The sequence below is a fragment of the Trichosurus vulpecula genome, chromosome 2 (genome assembly GCF_011100635.1).
Source record: "Trichosurus vulpecula isolate mTriVul1 chromosome 2, mTriVul1.pri, whole genome shotgun sequence".
Lineage (NCBI taxonomy): Eukaryota > Metazoa > Chordata > Mammalia > Diprotodontia > Phalangeridae > Trichosurus > Trichosurus vulpecula.
The window spans coordinates 210,524,988-210,544,389 of record NC_050574.1 but is presented as its reverse complement, the minus strand read 5'-3'; the positions used below and the strand labels follow the sequence as shown (position 1 = coordinate 210,544,389).

Here is a 19,402-nt window from a genome sequence, read left to right as displayed (position 1 = left end):
AAGAGTGTTTGGGTTTACAGGCTTCAGAACATAATAATTTTATTTGCAAAGTGATGACTACAGAAAGGATCATCATAGAAACTTTTAAAAGTCAAGCAGCCAATCCCTCAGTGAATTTCCTCCCTCCCCTTCCCTGACCTACATAGTCTCTGACTCACTGTGTTCCCTTTCAGTCTCAGGAAGGGGGAGGTGAGGGTTTGTTCCTCCCTGTCACTTTCACTTTCCACCATAGCTCCACCTCCTTTTGCTCACTGATGCGGCTTTACCTCCTCCAGTGGTAAAGGAGGTGACCCTAGGTTTTTAAAGGCTATGCCTGGGGAATTCAATCCCATCACCGGGAAGAATGGCCCAGCTTTTGATACTCCTCACTTTCTCATATCACCCTCGGGTGCTTCTTCCTCTTGCTTTTTAGTTTTCCTTTTGTGTATTTACTTCTCCATCAAGCTCCTTGAGGGCCTGTCTCTTTTTCTTATTGCTAGCTCCAGCGCTTAGCACAATTCCCAGCACATATTAGGCACCTAATAAATACTTATTGAATTGATTGAAATTGAATATTAGGTTCTTCTGAGTCAGAAAAGTTTCAAGTCAAATCCTGTTGAAAGGCTCTTGGCTGAGACCAGACTAAGAAATAGAGAAACTCATGACCAGCTGGTTGAAAGGCAAATGATCTATTCTTTGTCCACAGCAACCCACGAAACTCGGAAAAATACAAAAATCACTCAGTCGTTGGCTCTGCTCCTCTGCCTCTGGCTGGATGCTGCCATCCATAGAGGAGCAGAAGAGGAAGACAGTGGGGATGAAGAAGCACATAGTTTTAGAGCATCTAAAAACCTTATTCTAGTTGTTGGTATTCTCAATGTGAGATCTTTGTTCAGTGATGAATGAGTTGGAGGAAGTGAAATCAGTACTGACATTCTCACCCTAAATCAAATGGGAATTTGCAGCTAAATTGCTACACATAATTTAAAGGAGTAGTTCCTAAATAGAGTACTTTTATTAGTAAATAGGAGAGCCCACAAGTTCTCCTCAGAAAAGCAAATAAAGGACTTGGCAGAGTTGATTTCATTATGTGCCCCAATGCTACAAGAAACATTATTTTAATCAGTTAATCAACATGCAAACAACTATGTACAAACAAGATATATACAGGATAAATGCTAGCTATAAATTAGAGATAATCACTGAGGGAAGGTACTAGCTTTAAGGGGACTGAGAAAGGCTTCTTGAAAATGAGATTTTAGCTGAACCTTGAAGAAAGCCAGGGAAGCTAGGAAGTGGAGAACAAAGAAGGAAAGAGTTCCAGGCATGCGGGTCACCTCATAAAAAGGCACATTGTTGGGAGATGGGAGGTCTTATTTGAGTAACGGCAAACAGGTTAGGGTGCCACTGGACAGCATAGTGTAGGGAAGGGAGTAAAATGTAAGAAGACTGGAAATGTAGGAAAAGGGGATCAGGTTGTGAAAGGCTTTGAATGCCAAGTAAAATATAATATTTTATATTTGTTTCTTGAGGTTATTAGGAACCACTGGAGTTTATTGAATAAGGAAGTGACATGGTCTAGCTTTCATTTTCGGAAGGACACTTTGACAGCTGAGTGAAAGATGGATTATACTGGGGAGAAACTTGAAGCAGGGAGACCAAGCAGGAGGTTATTGCAATAGTCCAAGTGTGAGGTGATGAGGTCAGCCATCAGTGTAGTGGCAGTGTCAGAGGGAAGAATAGGGCCTGTGCAAGACATAAGAGGAAGGGAGTAAATGGGACTCGGCAATTGATTGTACATAGGGAGTAAGAAAGAGTGAGCAGTTGAGGATGACACACTGATTATGAGCTTGGGTCACTGAGAAGATAGTGATGCCATTTACAATAATAGAGAAGTTAGGAAGAGAGTGGGCTTTGGGGAAAAGATGATGTCAGTTTTGGACAAGTGGGATGTTTTTGAAAGTAATGTGTGGAATTTGTTATTTTTTTTAAAGCAAGACATATGAAATGGAGATTTACAGTTTCATATAGTATCATCTTACATGCTCTTTACTATGGAAATGCTTTCTTTTTTTGGTGTTTTAAGTTCATAATAAAAAAATCCCTGTCCCACCCCCATAGATATTTATTAGAGAATATTCTTTACAGCTCTCTGTATCCAAATTGGGATGATGGTCTGACAGTTCCCCAAATTGGGTTGGCTATATGGTATCCCCACCAAAGATGGTTTCTGAGCCACATATGTACGCGCGCGCGCAAGCACACACACACACACACACACACACACACACACACACACATATACAGATATTCACATTTGTGTATATGCATGAATATATCCAGTAGCAAGCAGTAATGGATCATCTGTATTCCCCAGGAGCTAAAGAAATCTTTTCACATATCAAGCGAAAGGGACATAGAAATCAGAATCCACACACTTATAAAACTTGAATAAAAGTATAGATGGCATGCTTATCAAATTGTCCAGTGATATAGCAGATCTAATAGATTGTTCCTACTTCCTAAAATAGGCACACACCCAAAACTTTGAAATATTAATTGAATGGAATTATTTTAATAATTATAGTAAAGAACAATAATAGCTTATGCACCCATTACAAGTTATAGAGCATATTGGCAGGAGTGATATTATTTCTTTTTATTTTAAGATGTGGATACTAAATGTTGGAGAAGTTAAGTGACTTTTTCAGGGTGTTATGACCATGTAGTTGCATCTCAGACTTCAAACCCATGTCCTCTGACTCCTATTCACCTGTTCTTTCTACTCGACGTATTGCCTAAAAATGATGTTTTTAGTATTATGAGACTTTTTCCCCTTTATGTATTGAGTTTTACCTCTGCTGCCAAATTTGTAATTTTAATTAGAACATATACAATTATCTCATAAAAATGTTTAGAATTTCAGCAATTGCATTTGAATGTTAAAACAAACAGCAGCACCACATTGAAGACTGAGAAAAATAGGAAAACAAAATTATTTCATTAAATGTGAATCCAGATCCTACTGGTTTATTGGTTTTCTTTTACTATTTGTGCCCATTTGTTCTGAAGTGCATGCAAGACTGTGTGTGTTTGTGCATATTTTTTGTGTCTGTGTGTGTATCTATATCTTTGTGTGTATGAATGTGTGAATGCCTTAGATAGAAAGATCTTTAAAGGGTGGATGAGTGAATCTGGACTTGTCTCTGCATTTATTACATACTATAAAGCATATAATAAATACTTTTCAGTGATAATAATGATGTTTGTAATGGATACTGAATATATTTCTGCAATGGAATTAGGCCTTCTTAAAAGCCATGGCAGAGTTGGTGACCATATAGCTTCAGTGATTCTAGGTGTTGTGTTATTGGATATCCATTAGAGGACAAAACCTATGTCTTGCTAGATCAGGAGTCCAAGTCCCAATGGCTACAAAAAATTTTGTTAGAGGAGTAAGAGAATACTATAATTTGTTTTTTGGGACTGTTTTCCAAATAATGAAGTTAAAAAAAATCTTGGCTGTGTCCTTGGAGAAGCATATCCCATTCTTACTAAGAATGTTAATAAGGCTTTAATTCCATTTATATTAACAATTCCGTGAATAGATGAAACATGATAAGTAGGTGTCTCTTTCAAAAACTAGAGTAAGAATAGAATTTTTGGTTGACAAGAAACAGAACCATGGGATATTTATTTGACTATGTTCTGATATACATTGAACAATTTTATGATACTACAATATTATTATGTAATGAATAATATTTTCTTTATGAAAAAAATAATTAGCATCTTTGTTTCTTATGTGCATATGCCTTGTCAACCTTCTCTTTCCTTTAATATCGAATAGATGACATGGCAAGCTAAAGCATATGGGGAGTAAATATACTTAGGCAACACTGTGCTAGAAAAATGGAGCGTTTCCCTAATTTTAGCATTCCTAAGAGCCTCAGTTATCTAAGCTATTAGCCTCTTCAACCAATTGCTGTCCTTAGCACAGAAAGGGAATAGAACTGAATTTGTAATTTCAATATATTTCAAACACAAATTACAATAAGGAAATCAACACTTTAATGTATTTCAAAATGTTCATTTGTAAGCTTGCCTTGCACATCCATCAAACAATACACAATGTCACATTTATTTATTTTTTTTGGTTTCAGAAACATAGTAGAAACCTAGAAATGTGTCGTCGATACAGTTCTTTTCTCGTGTCCTATATGGGCTAGCTATCATAGGCAAGATTGAGGGCTTCCCAGTAGGTAAAGTTCAGTTGGATCAGTTTGTTTAAATGATTACATTTATCACTTTTCTTCTTTCATTTCACGAATAAAACATTATTTGAAAGCATATTTATGTACTAAAAATTGGATTCCATTTTGAAAGTAAAGTCTTGATAAACTGTTTTTCCCAGAAACCAAGAAAGAAGGCCATGGAAAGTTCAAGCAACAGTGACAGTGACTCAGGCACATCCTCAGACACCTCAAGTGAAGGCATCAGTAGCAGTGACTCAGATGATTTAGAGGAAGATGAAGAGGAAGAAGAAGACCAAACTGTTGAAGAAAGTGAAGATGACGATTCTGATTCAGAAAGTGAAGCACAACATAAAAATAAAACCAAGGTAAAACCACCATATCTAGATTTGGGTACTTTTAAATTTAAATTAATCGATTTAATTTTTTTTTGTGAATCAATCATAAAAAAATTTTTTTTGGAAGTGGGGAAGGCAGGGCAATTGTGATTAAGTGACTTCCCCAAGGTCACACAGCTAGGAAGTGTGCTCTACTCACTGCGCCACCTAGCTGCCTCATAAATGTTATTTTTAAAATAAAATTTTCCCTCCTATTTTTACCATCTACTACATAGGAAGAGGCAACATGGAATAGTGAATAGAGGTCCAATCTTGGAATCAGGAAGACCTGATTTCAAGTCCTGCCTCTTATATACGTTATCTGTGTGACATGGTCCAGTCACTTAACCTCTAAGTGCCCCTGGCCTAGGCAGTCCTCTGAGACTATAGGTTAACCTACAAAATGTGAATCCACTTAAGAGGAGCAAGGTTTCCATGCAGATTCAATTACAGATTGAGACATAGGACTTTCTTCTAACTCCCACCTCCAGACTAATATTTTCTCCATTCCTAGGAGCTGCAGTTTTATCAAATAGAAAAAAAAATAGGAGATTGGGGAGAAAACATGAATAAGAGAATTAATGGCCTTTTTGTGAAATATTTTTACAGCTTTTTCATTTGATCATTAAAATTTTTTTAAATCCCTTCTATTCTGTCATATTCTATGTGATTACCCTATGCAGTCTCTGTTCTACAGATGTTTAAAAGAATTTTTTAATTTCCTTTCAGGTGCTATTGCATGGTATTATGGACCTGAAGTCAGATGGACAAAAAGCAACTGAAAAGTCCCAAGAAAAAAGAATACACCAGCCAATACCTCTTGTGTCTGAACCTCAGACTCACTCATCATTCCAATCCCAGCAGAAGCAGCCTCAGGTTTTGTCACAGCAGCTTCCCTTTATTTTCCAAAGCTCTCAGGCAAAGGAGGAATCTGTGAACAAACATACCAGTGTAATACAGTCTACGGGATTGGTGTCCAATGTGAAACCTTTGTCTTTGGTAAATCAAGCCAAAAAGGAAACTTACATGAAACTCGTAGTTCCTTCTCCTGATATACCCAAAGCAGGGAATAAAAATACCTCTGAAGAATCTAGCCCTTTGACCAGTGAATTGAGATCCAAACGGGTAAGCAAAAATTAATGGATTTTTTGTTCAGTCCTGAGACTGAAATTGTAGCTGATGAAAGGTTTTTTGAACTGTTTAATATGTAACTAGCATTCAGTTATTGGGATTTTGCCTCACAAACTTTCAGGAAAATTGGTTTGTAGATTGAAGAAAAGTTTTTAACATTTAAAAATTTTTTGATTTAAGGAAAAATCAAAAAAGGTTTTATGATAAATCATAAATCTTTGATTTAAGGAAACAAAAAATATTTCATTGCCTGATTATGCAATATATAAAGAGAAATTTAATATATATGTTATACTTGATGTATTAAAGTGAAACCAATAAGGACACAAAAATGTTCAGATAAAGCACTGTTGTCTGAGAATCAGCAAAAGACGCCTTCTGCTTAAATATTTTTAAAAAATAATGAAGATCAGAAATGTGAAGAAATTTAAGCAGGAGGAATTCGTATATAGGAAACTAATACTAGCCATCCTTAACCATTTAATACTATCTCCAAATTACATTGGTTCATTAATTTGTTCATTATTTAACAAATATGGAGCCCCTACTTCCTATGTTCAAGACAGGATAGTAGATACTGTGAGAATTTCAAAGACATCTATCTAACAAAGGCACTTATGATATAGTAATAAAATGAACATTTTTTTTTCATATAAGAGTTTAAACCCAAACGAAAATTCTGAGTTAGAATTTTTGTTTTTTCCCCTCACTCATTCTATAGCCATTTAAGTTGTTTGATTTTTTTTTCTTAATCCCTGCAGCTCCATGTGGAAGTAGGCTTGTTAATTACTAAAGAAATTAGACAAGAGTCTCTGGTTGCTTCTCAGTACTACTGTTTTATTATGTAAAGGTTCATTACAAAATCAAATCAAGTCATACGACATAGTCAAATTTGCCATTGTGCCAACTGAGTCAGGAGCCTGGGCATGATTTATAACTGACTAGAGTATCACAAGGTTTTGGTTATATTACTCACTGTTTTCCATATCAAAGCTATCTTCATCTTTGCAGGAAGAATTTAACTTTGGAAATTCAAGCTCTTCTTTAGATCTAAAATGTATTAATAATTCCATTTGGGAATTAAATTTTTCATATACTCTTTTGATGGTGGTTTAATGAAATTTAATTTGTTTTACTTGTACTAGAAAGATCCTCTAGAGCTAACAGTGTTTTCCCCCATCATTTATAGAAATAAATTGCATGGTACAGTTGTAATTACTGATTCCCCATACACAGAAAATTTTTTGTAAAGGTACATTATTGAGTAGATAAAGTGGCACATGACTCTATTTAATTCAACTAATTTTCTTAAATTTCTCTTCTAAGCATGCTTGTCCCTCTTCCAACATGTCACAAATATTTGTTGACTGTCTGTTAAGGGTAAAGCATTAGGTAAGGTGCTCTGGTTGGATAGAAAAATGAATGGAGTTTAGCTCCTTCCCCCAGGAAGTTTTCTCTCTAATAAAGGAGATGACAGATATGTCACTTATTGCAGTTAAATGACTTGCAATATGTAGTAAGTAACAGATAAAAAGAGCACTATGAGTAAAGAGGCAGGAGTACCGATGAAGAAGATAATGCTTCCCTTTTGGGTTATCAGTAAAGGTTTCATGGAAGATGACAGTTTAACTGTGCTTTGAAGAATGGATGATATTTCAAATGGTGTAGAGGGTTTCCTCCATGTGAACAACTGCAAACATTCTAGAAGATATGCATGGAGAATAGCAAGTGATCACATTTTGCTGAAATATAAAGCATAGCTATGGAAGGGTAGATTAGGGCTAGATCAGAAGAGGGCCTTGAATGACAGAATACAGAGTAGATTTTTATTTTGCTAGGCAGTAGTGAATAACTGGAAGGTTTTTCATCACCGACATAACATGGGTAAAGTTGGTCTGTAAGAGGATTAATCTGCAAGTGGAAAGTGCCAGAGAAACTTCAGCTTGAATATTACCTCTTAACATTTATCGATTGTGACCATGGCCCTCGATTTCTTACAGAGGTAATAATATCTGTAATATATAGTTAGTTTGTATGTAGTTAGAATGTATGTAGTACTTTAAGGTTTGCAAAGCATTTTACAAATATTATCTCATTTTTCTTTATAACAACTCTAAACAGTAGGTGTTATTGTTATCATCACTTTATGTTTGAGAAAACTGAGGCAAATAGAGCCTAACTGGCTTGCCCATGGTCACATGGCTAAAAAGTATCTGGAGGCAGGATTTGAACTCAGGTCTTCCTGACTCCAGGTCCAGTACTCTATCTATGAGCCACCTAGCTGCCTCTGATGTAAATTGTTTACATAAAGCATTTTGAAAACTTTAAAGCACAATATAAAAACTGGCTAAAAGGGTGAGATTTGAAGTAGAATTTAGAAAGACTATAAGGCTTTAAAGGCTATAAAGTAGTTTGGTTGTGAGATAGTGAAGATCTGAACCAGAGAGTGGACAATGGATATGAGAAGGGAAAAACGGATTCAGAGGGAAAATGTCAAGTTTTGATGACTAGATATAGTCTCTAAGGGGAATAGAATTTAAGATGTCATGCCTGGACAAAGACAGTAGGAAAGGACTGTTGAGAAGGCCAACTGCAGACATGATAAGGCTACTCAGTTCTATAGACCAAGCTCTATCTGCCATTATGCTTTGCCTTAAAATGATTTACATGTTGCCACATATAATTTGTAATTCTCAAATACTGAAGGAAAAACCAACAATTTCTTGATGGGAGGAGGCACGGTACATTGTAGTATTGACTTTTTATGTTTCAACAGGAACAGTTCAAACAGACATTCCCAGCACAGATAAAGAAACAAGAATCATCTAAGAGCCTGAAGAAGGTTATTTCAGCTTTGTCAAGTCCAAAAGCAATCTCTAGCTCACCAGCGCATCCCAAACAAACAACATTAGAAAATAACCATTCTAATCCATTCTTGACAAATGCACTTTTAGGTAATCACCAACCAAATGGAGTTATTCAGAGTGTCATTCAAGAAGCTCCTTTAGCACTTACCACCAAAAGTAAAAGTCAAAGCAAGATAAATGAAAATGTACCTACTTCAAGTAATATCCCTTTTTCTTCACCTGTAAATTTAAGTACATGTGGGAGAAAAACATCGGGCAATCGGACCCCTGTAATGTCCTCTACCTCTCCTGTACTGCATGGTCCAGGGAAGGAAAAATCAGTCAGCAATAATGTTATAACCACAGTAAATCCCCAGCATCACCTTCCTTCCACAAAATCCATAGTGGAACAGTTTCGAGGAACAGACTCAGACATTCCCAGTAGTAAAGACTCGGATGACTCCAATGATGAGGACGATGAGGATGATGAGGATGAAGAGGATGATGAGGAAGATGATGAAGATGATGATTCTGATGACAGCCAATCAGGTTATTTTCTATTTTTAAATGATTAAAAGTTTTACTATGAGAGATCTGTGAAAGAAAATTTTTTCCAGAGTCTTTTAACTGGACAAACCTCACAGTTGTAAATCACTATACACATTTTGTCATTCAAATTTCTACATATCAGTATATTTTTAAGCTTATAACTCCAAAAAGTATTACTGCTAGAAAATGCCTTCCTGATGCATCAGTTTTATCTTCAGCTTTGTCATTGGGTTGACATTGGGCAAATTAACAACCTTAAAATTGATTCACCTCATGTGTACATCCACACACAAAAAATTGTCAGTTTACACTGCATCTAGGCATAATCATAAGTTACTATCTCCTCCTTTTCCACTACTGTTCATCATATCACTAAGATTAAAAAAAAACAATGGTGGCTCAGAATTAATTATATTTAATCTGAACTTCTACCAGATAGTTTCACAAATTTCCTTGTGTAAACTACCTGCTTTTGTTAATTTGCCATGTGATTGAGACACTTTCCATTCATTTGACTATGGATGTTTCTGTGCCTTAGTTTCTCCATTGGACCAAAATGATTTTGTACTCTATAATCTGAGTTTATCATATGTAAAGTGCAATATAACAAGATGTGTTGTTTTAAAAAATAAATAATATTAACAGTATTTTAAATGTGGCTATTTAAATTATACACTGCATACACTGGCAGCTAGGGGTGCAGGAGATAGACCACTGGACCTGGAATCAGGAAGAGCTGGGTTTCAGTCCTGCCTCAGATACTTTCTAGCTGTATGACATTGGGCAAATCACTTACCCACTGTCTGCCTCAGTTTCTACATCTGTAAAATGTGGATAATAATGGCATCTACCTCCGAGGGTTGTTGTGAGGTTGAAATAAGAAAAAACATTTGTAAAGCAAGCCTTAAAGTGCTACATAAATGCTAGCTATCATTATTATTGTTAATTATTATTATTATTATCAAATAGACCCTAATGATATAATTTTGACAGCTGGGTGTCTCAGTGAATAGAGCACTTGTGCCTAGAGTCTGAAGACCCAAGTGCAAATTTGGCCTTAGATATTTAATTAGCTGTGTGACCTTGGGCAAGTCACTTAACCTCTATTTGCCTCAGTACACTGGAGAAGGAAATGGCAGACCACTCCAGTATCTTTGCCAAGAAAACCCCATAGACAGCATTGGCATGCTATGGTCCATGGGGTCACAAAGAGTTGGACATGACTGAACAACAATAAAGTATGATTTTTAAATGATAGAGGGGTAAGAGGAGAGAGTACACATTTATATAACACCTCTTACATGTTCTAGGGACTGCGCTATGCACTAAACTAAGCAATTTTGCATGGCAGACATCCACATGTTAGTTTCTTTCCTGAAAGTGCTGGCTATTGGAATATTTCATTTGGTATGAGAATGGCCAAGCTGGAATCTAGAGGTCATGGGCCCGTTATAATCTACAATTGCTTTTTTTTTCCCCTTTGTAGAATCAGATAGTAATTCTGAATCCGATACAGAAGGGTCAGAAGATGATGATGACGAGGATGATAAGGATCAAGATGAATCAGATAGTGATACTGAAGGAGAGAAACCCCCAATGCAATTGAATAAAACAACTTCCTCTGTCAAAAGCTCTTCCATCAGTCTCACGGCTCACTCAACACCACTTAATCTCCAAGTAGCCAAACCTCCAGGCTCTGCTCCTGCTGCCTTATGTCCTGAATCCCAGTCACCCGTTTTCCTCAGCACTCCTTCTTCTACACTTGCTTCAAGTCCACACTGTGGTACTTAAACTTTATTTTTATCTTATAAAATACAGTGTCAAAACTGAGGCAAGAAGATTTATTTGTAAAAGTGTTCTATAGATAATCTCAGTGGAATAAAATGTTGTACCTGGATAAGTGTTGTCTAGTTCAGGTTGAGATTGTTCTCTAAAGTTAAGAACTTTTACCATATGATGCAGTTAATTTAAGAATGTGAACATTTTTTAGCTTTTAGTAACTGTAGAGTTTGTGCTTTTGTAGAATTTGATTATAGATTTATATTTTTTTATATTTTTACAGGTGAATTTGAAATGTTACTTAAGATTTAGTCAGCCAACTGACCATCTAATTGGAAAAGGCTCTGATTTTTCTGTATGTGTGTATGTATGTGTATGTGCATATATACAAAAATATATGTGTGTGCATATCATATATATGTATATATCATAGACAGAAACAGAGCCAGTTACCTAAAGTGATAAACATTTGTCCATATGATCATATTCCTTTCCATTTTATCAGACAAGGCCCTACTATGCAGCTTTTCACCTCAGATCCATGTGACTTAAATTAAATGTCTTTAACTTTGTAGACCTGCTTTTTAAAATATTTGTACATTAAACTATTGGATTTGAAGACACTGAATACTAATGTCTTAGGTAAAAAGTTTTTCTGTAATCTATTCTCAGTTTAGACATTTTTATGTTGCTTAATAAGTCCTCCGTCCTGTTTCAGTGATTTCTTCCGTAGGAGAAGCCAATACATTCCTTAGATTGTATTCTGTTCCTTTTTCTAGAGAGTAATGATCATAGACTCTTCAAGTCAAAAGTGATCTTATGGGTCATTTCTTCCGATCTCCCAAATTTTCCAAAGAATTCTTTTAAATGTAGCCTTAACAGATGGTTTGCTCGTTTTGAAGAACTTTGCTATGGAAGGATTCCATGAAAGCTGTGTAAAAGTCATGAAATATAACAAAATTGTACCCTTTCCAAATTGACAAAACAGAAAGAAAACATTTCATAAAAGCTTTAAAAAAATTTTTTAATTGTTAACCTTTCTCAAAACTTTTTCTTATATTAATCAGTTGAACTTTCTCCAAGGTACTTCCAAAAGGAGGAGAGTAACAGATGAGCGGGAACTGCGCATTCCTTTGGAATATGGGTATGCTTAATGAACTTGCTCTTTTCCCCCCAAATATTTATTTAAAATACTGTTTCATAAACATTATGCCTACTTTCCTTTTCTTGCTCATTAGCAAAAACAAATAAAAAGGTTTTACATAGTAAATCAGAGATGTCAGGGAGAGTAGTTAATATTTCTAAAAAGTCCCAGTGTTTACAAAGTTGATATTAGGAGGAAATTGTAGGATACGTAGAGTCAAACATGAACAAACAGTGAAGTGGAAACAGAACAAAAAGGCAAGAGAGCTGAAAATTAATAAATATGGCTGAAGGCAGAATCTCAGGAAAGTAGTACCAGGAGTAGTAAGGAGAGAGTTAAAAGCAAAATTAGGAAACCACAGTGAATAGAACTAAGCAACAGAACAAAACCAAATGGTAATGATTAGAGTAGGATTGAGATATAATACCAGCTCATTATTAAAAATACATGAGCTAACTCTGATCAATCCATGACAAATCCCAGCGACTCGTGTTGAGAAATGCTGTGCACCTCCAGATGGAGAAATGATGGATTCTGAGTGCATACTGAAGGATTTTTTTTCTCTTTATTTTTTTTGCTTCTTTTTTTTCCTGCATATGGCTAATGTGGAAATACATTTTACATGACTTCGTATCTATTAGGGGTATTAAATTTTTTGCCTTCTCAATGAGTAGGGAAAGGGGTAGAAGTTGGGAAAGAATTTGGAACTGAAAATAAAAAAAATTTTTAAGTACATTAACTACAGAGAAAAGATAACTGAGAGATAAATTTTTCTCTCTTGACATTGAAACTTCAAATGCCTTATCTGTACTAAACTGAGGTATTGAAAAGTATTATTTCCTAAAACTGTGAAGATTAGGCAGATTAATATTTGTAAATTAAATATCAGATTAACATTTAATGACTTACAATATTGAAATATTGTTCTAAATGAGGTATTTCATAACCTACATTTCTGTTACATATAGCTGGCAGAGGGAGACACGGATAAGGAACTTTGGAGGGCGCCTACAAGGAGAAGTAGCATATTATGCTCCATGTGGAAAGAAACTTAGACAGTATCCTGAAGTAATAAAGGTGTGTACTTTTCTTTAAATGACTAGTACGTTCAGTATCTATTAAGCATGCTTACAGTGAAATAATGTGTACTCATTCCTCAAATAAAGTTCCTTGATACAAAATTATCCTCTCATGTGAGTCTAATCTACCTTAACCTATTTCTAAATTGACCACTTATAACTGCATATCCCCTTGATAGAATATGCAAAACATGACTCCTGAAGATAGCTGTACATCAGAGCTGAGTTGTAATTATTAAAACCTGAAGTGGAAAAATATGTGATTTTTTCAGTATCTCAGCAGAAATGGAATAATGGATATCTCAAGGGACAATTTCAGCTTCAGTGCAAAAATAAGAGTGGGTGACTTCTATGAAGCCAGAGATGGACCGCAGGTATCCACTTTTTAAAAAAGTAAAGTCTTTGATCCACGGAGTAGTAACAATCTAGAGGAAGGGATTTTCACTGCACTCTGGAACATTGCCTCTTGTTAGTTAATTCATAAAGCTATACTTTATACTGAACACTTAAGGACTGAAATTACTATCTTATAGTAACAAGGAGCTTTGAGATTATATTTTCTTAAAAAAAAAAACTTTTCTCCGCCTATTTTGTTTTTTTTAATCATGATGTAAGGAATTTTTGTAAGCATAATTTCTGTGTTGCTAAAATGTCTTGTTTTCTGGGTGTGGTGATAAAATAACTAAGGAGATTTGAAGTAGTCAATATTAGATTCATAATAAAAGTATTTATTAACTTAATCAGAATATCTCTGCTTCAAAGAGGATAAGATAATTGTGAAAAGACAATTTTAACGGAAGAATGTTATCTGCAATGCTGTGTGACTTCTTCACAAATTTGATAATTTCCCATTGTTTCCTTTTTTCTTGGGTTTTTAAAACTCATTAGGTAAGTTTCCTGTCAAGATTTATTTAACTAAAGGCATTCTGAGTTTTCTTAATTTTCAATGTTGTCACCCCTTATCTTGACCAAGATGGTTGGCAGGGCAGGTAACCACATCAGCCAATAACTATTTATTGAATGTGTACAGTCTACCTGTGCTGTGAATTAGCCACATCACTATCATTTTTGTTCTGTTTCAATATTTTTTGTTTCTTTATTTTTTCATATTATTTTCTCTTTAGTACTTGATAACATGTTTTGCTGTATTGCTTCTTTTTCTCTTTATCTTCATCATCTCCTTGGAAAGAAGCCTTCACTAAGAGTCAGGAGACTTTGGAGCTAGGTCTTGTTCTCTTATTAGCTAAGTGTATACTAAGCAAGTCATTTCATCTTCTTTTCCCTCAAATTCTTTATCTGGAAAATGAGGTTAATAGTGCATTCTTTTTATATGGTATTATGATTTTTAATGTTATAAGTTTATTATGAGAATCAATGAAAAATTAAAAGTGAGAATTAATAGGAAGTAAAAAGATTTAAAAAGGCTTTGCAATGCATGATGTGTTTATCAGGATCCTATGACAACTTGCATTGGCATGCCCCCTTATGTGGTGAGGGAGTAATTGCTGTTTACACCAGCCCTTCCTTTTGGATGTAGATGTCCCATCTCCTAGGAAACTGGAAATATGAGCCCTGAAGGACACAGCACCTCAGGGACAGAAACATTAAACCCTGTGGTTCAGCCCACAAAGGGAGGACAAACAGGAGGTCACCTATGCACCACATGTCAATAACAGGTAACAGATTACTGTTACTCATTACAGATTACTCATGCTGCTCAGTTGTACATGCAACCCTGCCCTGTTGGTGCCTCCTTTGCCTGGTTCTCATTCTCAGTCTTTGCAATGCATAGAAATCAAAACCACTCACAAGAATATGCCAATAGTGTTTACTTCTCTTAATTAAGAGAAATCAGATTGTGCCATTGTTCCAATATACCATTCTAAACACTGGTCTTGAAATCAGATGACTCTCACATTTATTAGCTGTGTGATCTTGGAGAACTTAACCTTAAACAACCACCCCTGCAAAACTAATCATATTTCTCACTTTTCTTACTTTTACCTCCCAAATATTTAGCCCCCCAAAATTGTGAGCTATTTCCTCAGGATATACCAGTAACCTTCTCAGTGTTACTTACCTGACAGAGACAGTGTCCTGGAAAGCTACATTAGTCTTGGAGACAGAAGAAAGGGTTTTAAGTTTGATTTTTATACTTAGTAGTTGTGTGACCTTAGGCAAATAACTTAATCTTTGAGTCTTTGGGAAAAAAAATCAACATTTTTCTACCTATTTCACACGGTTGTAGAGAAATCACTTTGTAAAGCTTTATGTAAGGTATTATATAAATGTGAGTCTTTATCAAGTGTCTACCTCAGGAAAAGAAGCTTATAGCTTTCTGGAGCTGGAGAACAATGGAAGCCACTCAGAGAGGACTCCTACATCCTTTTGAAGCACTCTTCCAATTCTCCCTTACTGCACTACTTTCTCCCATCTCCCTTTCATTGTAGTTTTTGGCAGGTTTTTGTTTGTTTTGTTTTGCAGGGGTGAGGGGTATAATGAAAGGAAGAAGGACATGATGATGATAGGTGAAATTGTCCATTGCTCTCTACATGGAGAGACATCTACCATGAATGCAGTGTGATTCAGCAGCCTTCCAGCTATCCTTCCTTCTTAAAGTAATCTCTAACTCCCATTCCATTGTTTTACCAGATTTAGACAGAAACAATGAATCAGGAAGTAGAGTTAAAGGAACCAATTATATATGGACCTTCCTTTCTTGTTCTATGAGCAAATTGTTAATGGCACAACTTACTTTTCTTCAATTATGTTCTATTCTTTCTAATTATCTTTGAAAAAATACTACTTAGAGGTAGAGCCAAGATGGTGGAGCACAGGTTGGGACCCAGCTGAACTCCCCCAACATTCCCCGCCAGTTTAAAAATAACGCCTCAAATAAAATTTTGGACCAGTAGATCCAACTAAATGTAAAAGGGAGACATTTTTTCCAGCTTCAGACAACTTAGGAGGTCTGCAGGAAAGGTCTGTGGGTACAGTCCTAGAGTGTGGTAGGAGTAGCCTTGGAGGTAGTTGTGACAGCAGTAGTAGCAGCAGCTTCGAGAGCTTTCATCCAGAGAGGGTAAGGGGCTTAGAAAACTGATCAGAATGAGATTATAGGGGACTCTTTGTTAGCACTGGGTGCAGCTGGTACTGACTGGCAACTCTATTGCCCATAAGCAGTTTTAAGTTGCAGTTCCAAGGTGGAAAGGTATACTTGTCATTGGTCACAAGGGAGCAGGGGCCCTGGTCACAGTTCTAGGGTGGAGAGTCGTTCTTGTGGCTTCAGGAAAACAGAGGACCTGATAAAAAAGGACCAAGAAGAGTATTAGTACTTGTGGCTATAGAGGAGTAGGGGCCCTTCCTGGGTAAAAACCAGAGTGAAGACAAAGAGAGCTTTGACCACACCTTGGAAGCACTGAAAACTTCCAGACCTCCCCCTCTCACCAACTAGCTCTGAAAACAGCAGCACAAAAAGCCTGAAGCTTGGCACAGTGTCTCCCCACCCCAAGGTAAGCAAAGTCCAACTGTGACACAATGTACATAGTGAAGAAAATAAGCTGGAGAAATGTGCTAATGGAAAAAGAGAACTTGACCATCAAAAGCTACTATGGAAGACCAAGACAGATTAAGAAGAAGATGACAGTGTGAAAACAGATACAAAAAAAAGCCTCAAAGAAAAATGCTAATTATAATTCTTAAAAGAGTTAAAGAAAGATAAGATTGGCAAAGGAAAAATTGGGGAAAGAAATGAGTGTGATGCAAGAAAATTATGAAAAGATCATTAACAACTTGGTAAAAGAGGCACAAAAAAAATTCTGAAGAAAATAACACCTTAAAAATAGAATTGGACTAATGGTTTTAAAAAATGGCACAAAAATTCACTGAAGAAAAAGAACTCCTTAGAAAGCTTAATTACCCAAATGGAAAAAGAAGTACAAAAGCTTACTGAAGAAAATAATTTCTTAAAAATTAGCATTGGGAAAGTAGAAGCTCATGACTCCATGAAACTCCAAGAAATAATAAAACAAAGGCAAAAGAATGAAAAACAGAAGAAAATGTGAAATATTTTACTGGAAAAACAACTGAACTAGAAAATAAATTTGGAGAGGTAATTTGAGAATAATAAAAATGATGAGCAGAATGCTCTCAGAAAAACCTGGAAAGACTTACATGAACTGATGTAAAGTGAAACAAGCAGAACCAGGAGAACGTTGTACACAATAACAGCAATATTTTATGTTTGTAAGTGAATGACTTAGCTATTCTCAGCAGTACAATGATACAGGACAATTCTGAAGGACCTGTGATGAAAAATGCCATCTGCCTTCAGAGAAAGAACTGATGGTGCCTGAATGCAGATTGTAAAATACTTTTTAAACCTTATTGCTCTTGGGTTGGTTTTTTTTTTTTTGGTCTATGTTTAATTTTTTGGTTTTTTTTCTTTGTAACATGGCTAACATGGAAATGTATTGCATGACTGCACTATGTCAAATTGCTTGTCTTCTCAAAGAGTGGGAGGAGAAAGAGGGAGGGAAAGAATATAGACATCAATATTTTTTTTAAATCTTAAAAATTTTTGTTTACATGTATTTGAGAAAAAAAAATAAAAAATGTAAACTAAAAAAAAATTATTGGACTACCTGAAAGTCATGATTTTAAAAAGAGCTGAGATATCATATATCAAGAAATTTTAAAGGAAAACTGGTTTGCCCCTATATCTTAGGTCTAGATGATAAAATAGAAATTGAAAGAATCTACCGATCACCTCCTGAAAGAGATCTCCAAATGAAAACTCACAGGAATATTATAGCCAAATTCCAAAGCTCCCAGGTCAAGGGGAAAATGTTGCAAGCTGGCAGAAAGAAATAATGCAAATATCATGGAGCTACAATCAGGATCACACAAGATTTAGTAGCTTCCACATTAAAGGAACAGAGGGCTTGGAGTATGATATTTCAGAAGATAAAGGAGCAAGAATAACCCACCAAGCAAAACTGAGTCTAATTCTTCAGGAGAAAAATGGATATTTAATGAAATAGAGGATTTCCAAGGCTTCCTGATGAAAAGAATACAGTGGAACAGAAAATTTGACATTCAAACAGAAGACTCAAAAGAAGCATAAAAAGGTATGACAGAGAGTAATCATTAGAGACTCAATAAAGTTAAACTGTTTACTTACCTATATGGGAAGAAGATACCTTTAACTCATCAGAACTTTATTATTATCAGGGCAGTTAGAAGGAGTCTGCAGAGAGGGCGCGGAAATAAGGAGATTATGTTGAAATAATTCCTACTAAAAAATGAAGGGGTGAGAAAAAGTGAGGTACTGGTAGAAGGGGGAGGGGAGAGGTAGAATGGGGAAAATTTTCTCACATAAAAGAGGTTTTATGGTGAAGTGGAAAATGGAGAGGGGTAGCGATATTTGAACCTCACTGTCATCAGAATTGGTTCACAGAAGGAAGACAAACACACACATATGTACACACACACACACACACACCCCTCAGTTGGATATATAAATGTATTTTACCTAATAGGGAAATAGTTGGGAGGGGGTGAAAAATAGCAAAAGAGTGGGTGCATGAAGGGAGGCAGTGGTCAGAAGCAAAACAGAGTTTTGAGGAGGGACAGGATTAAAAAAAAAGGAGAAACAGTAGAAAATAGGATGAAGGGAAATGCACAGTAATTATAACAGTGAATGGGGTGAGTTCACCCATAAAACAGAAGCAGAAAGAAGAATGGATTAGAAAGCAGAATCCAACAATATGTTATATACAAGAGGCACACTTGAAACAGAAGCACACAGTGTTAAAATTAAGGACTGGGGAACAATCTATCATGCTTTAGCTGAAGTAAAAAAAGGCAGGGGTAGAAATCATGATCTCAGACAAAGCAAAAGCAAAAATAGACCTAATTAATTTTTAGAATATTTTAGTTTTTCCTTAATGAGAAGGGAAGCAATTTGATGAAGGTTATACATGTGCAGTCATGCAAAACATTTCCATATTGTTCATGGACAAACAGACAAAAAAAAATGAAAGTAAAAAAACAACACAGTGTGCTTCAAACTGTATTCAAATTCCATAAGTTCTTTCTCTGGAGGTAGATTAGCATTTTTCATCATAGGTCTTTCAGAATTTTCTTGGGTCTTTGTATTGCTGAATCATTCACAGTTGATCATTGTATACTACTACTCTTACTATATGCAGTGTTCTCCTGGTTCTGCTTACTTTACTTTGTATCAATTTATGTAAGTCTTTTGAGG

General features: G+C 35.7%; 1 protein-coding gene across 1 annotated transcript in view; it reads left to right on the top strand.

Moving 5' to 3' along the window:
* The window catches only part of BAZ2B (bromodomain adjacent to zinc finger domain 2B), a 353,975-nt gene that overhangs the window by 233,955 nt on the left and 100,618 nt on the right, over positions 1-19,402 (top strand). The window contains exons 7-13 of the mRNA XM_036743221.1: positions 4,394-4,600; positions 5,339-5,734; positions 8,517-9,135; positions 10,622-10,918; positions 11,998-12,058; positions 13,027-13,135; positions 13,410-13,511. Of these exons, the coding sequence (XP_036599116.1) occupies positions 4,394-4,600; positions 5,339-5,734; positions 8,517-9,135; positions 10,622-10,918; positions 11,998-12,058; positions 13,027-13,135; positions 13,410-13,511 (1,791 nt within the window). The remainder of the gene's footprint in view (positions 1-4,393; positions 4,601-5,338; positions 5,735-8,516; positions 9,136-10,621; positions 10,919-11,997; positions 12,059-13,026; positions 13,136-13,409; positions 13,512-19,402) is intronic.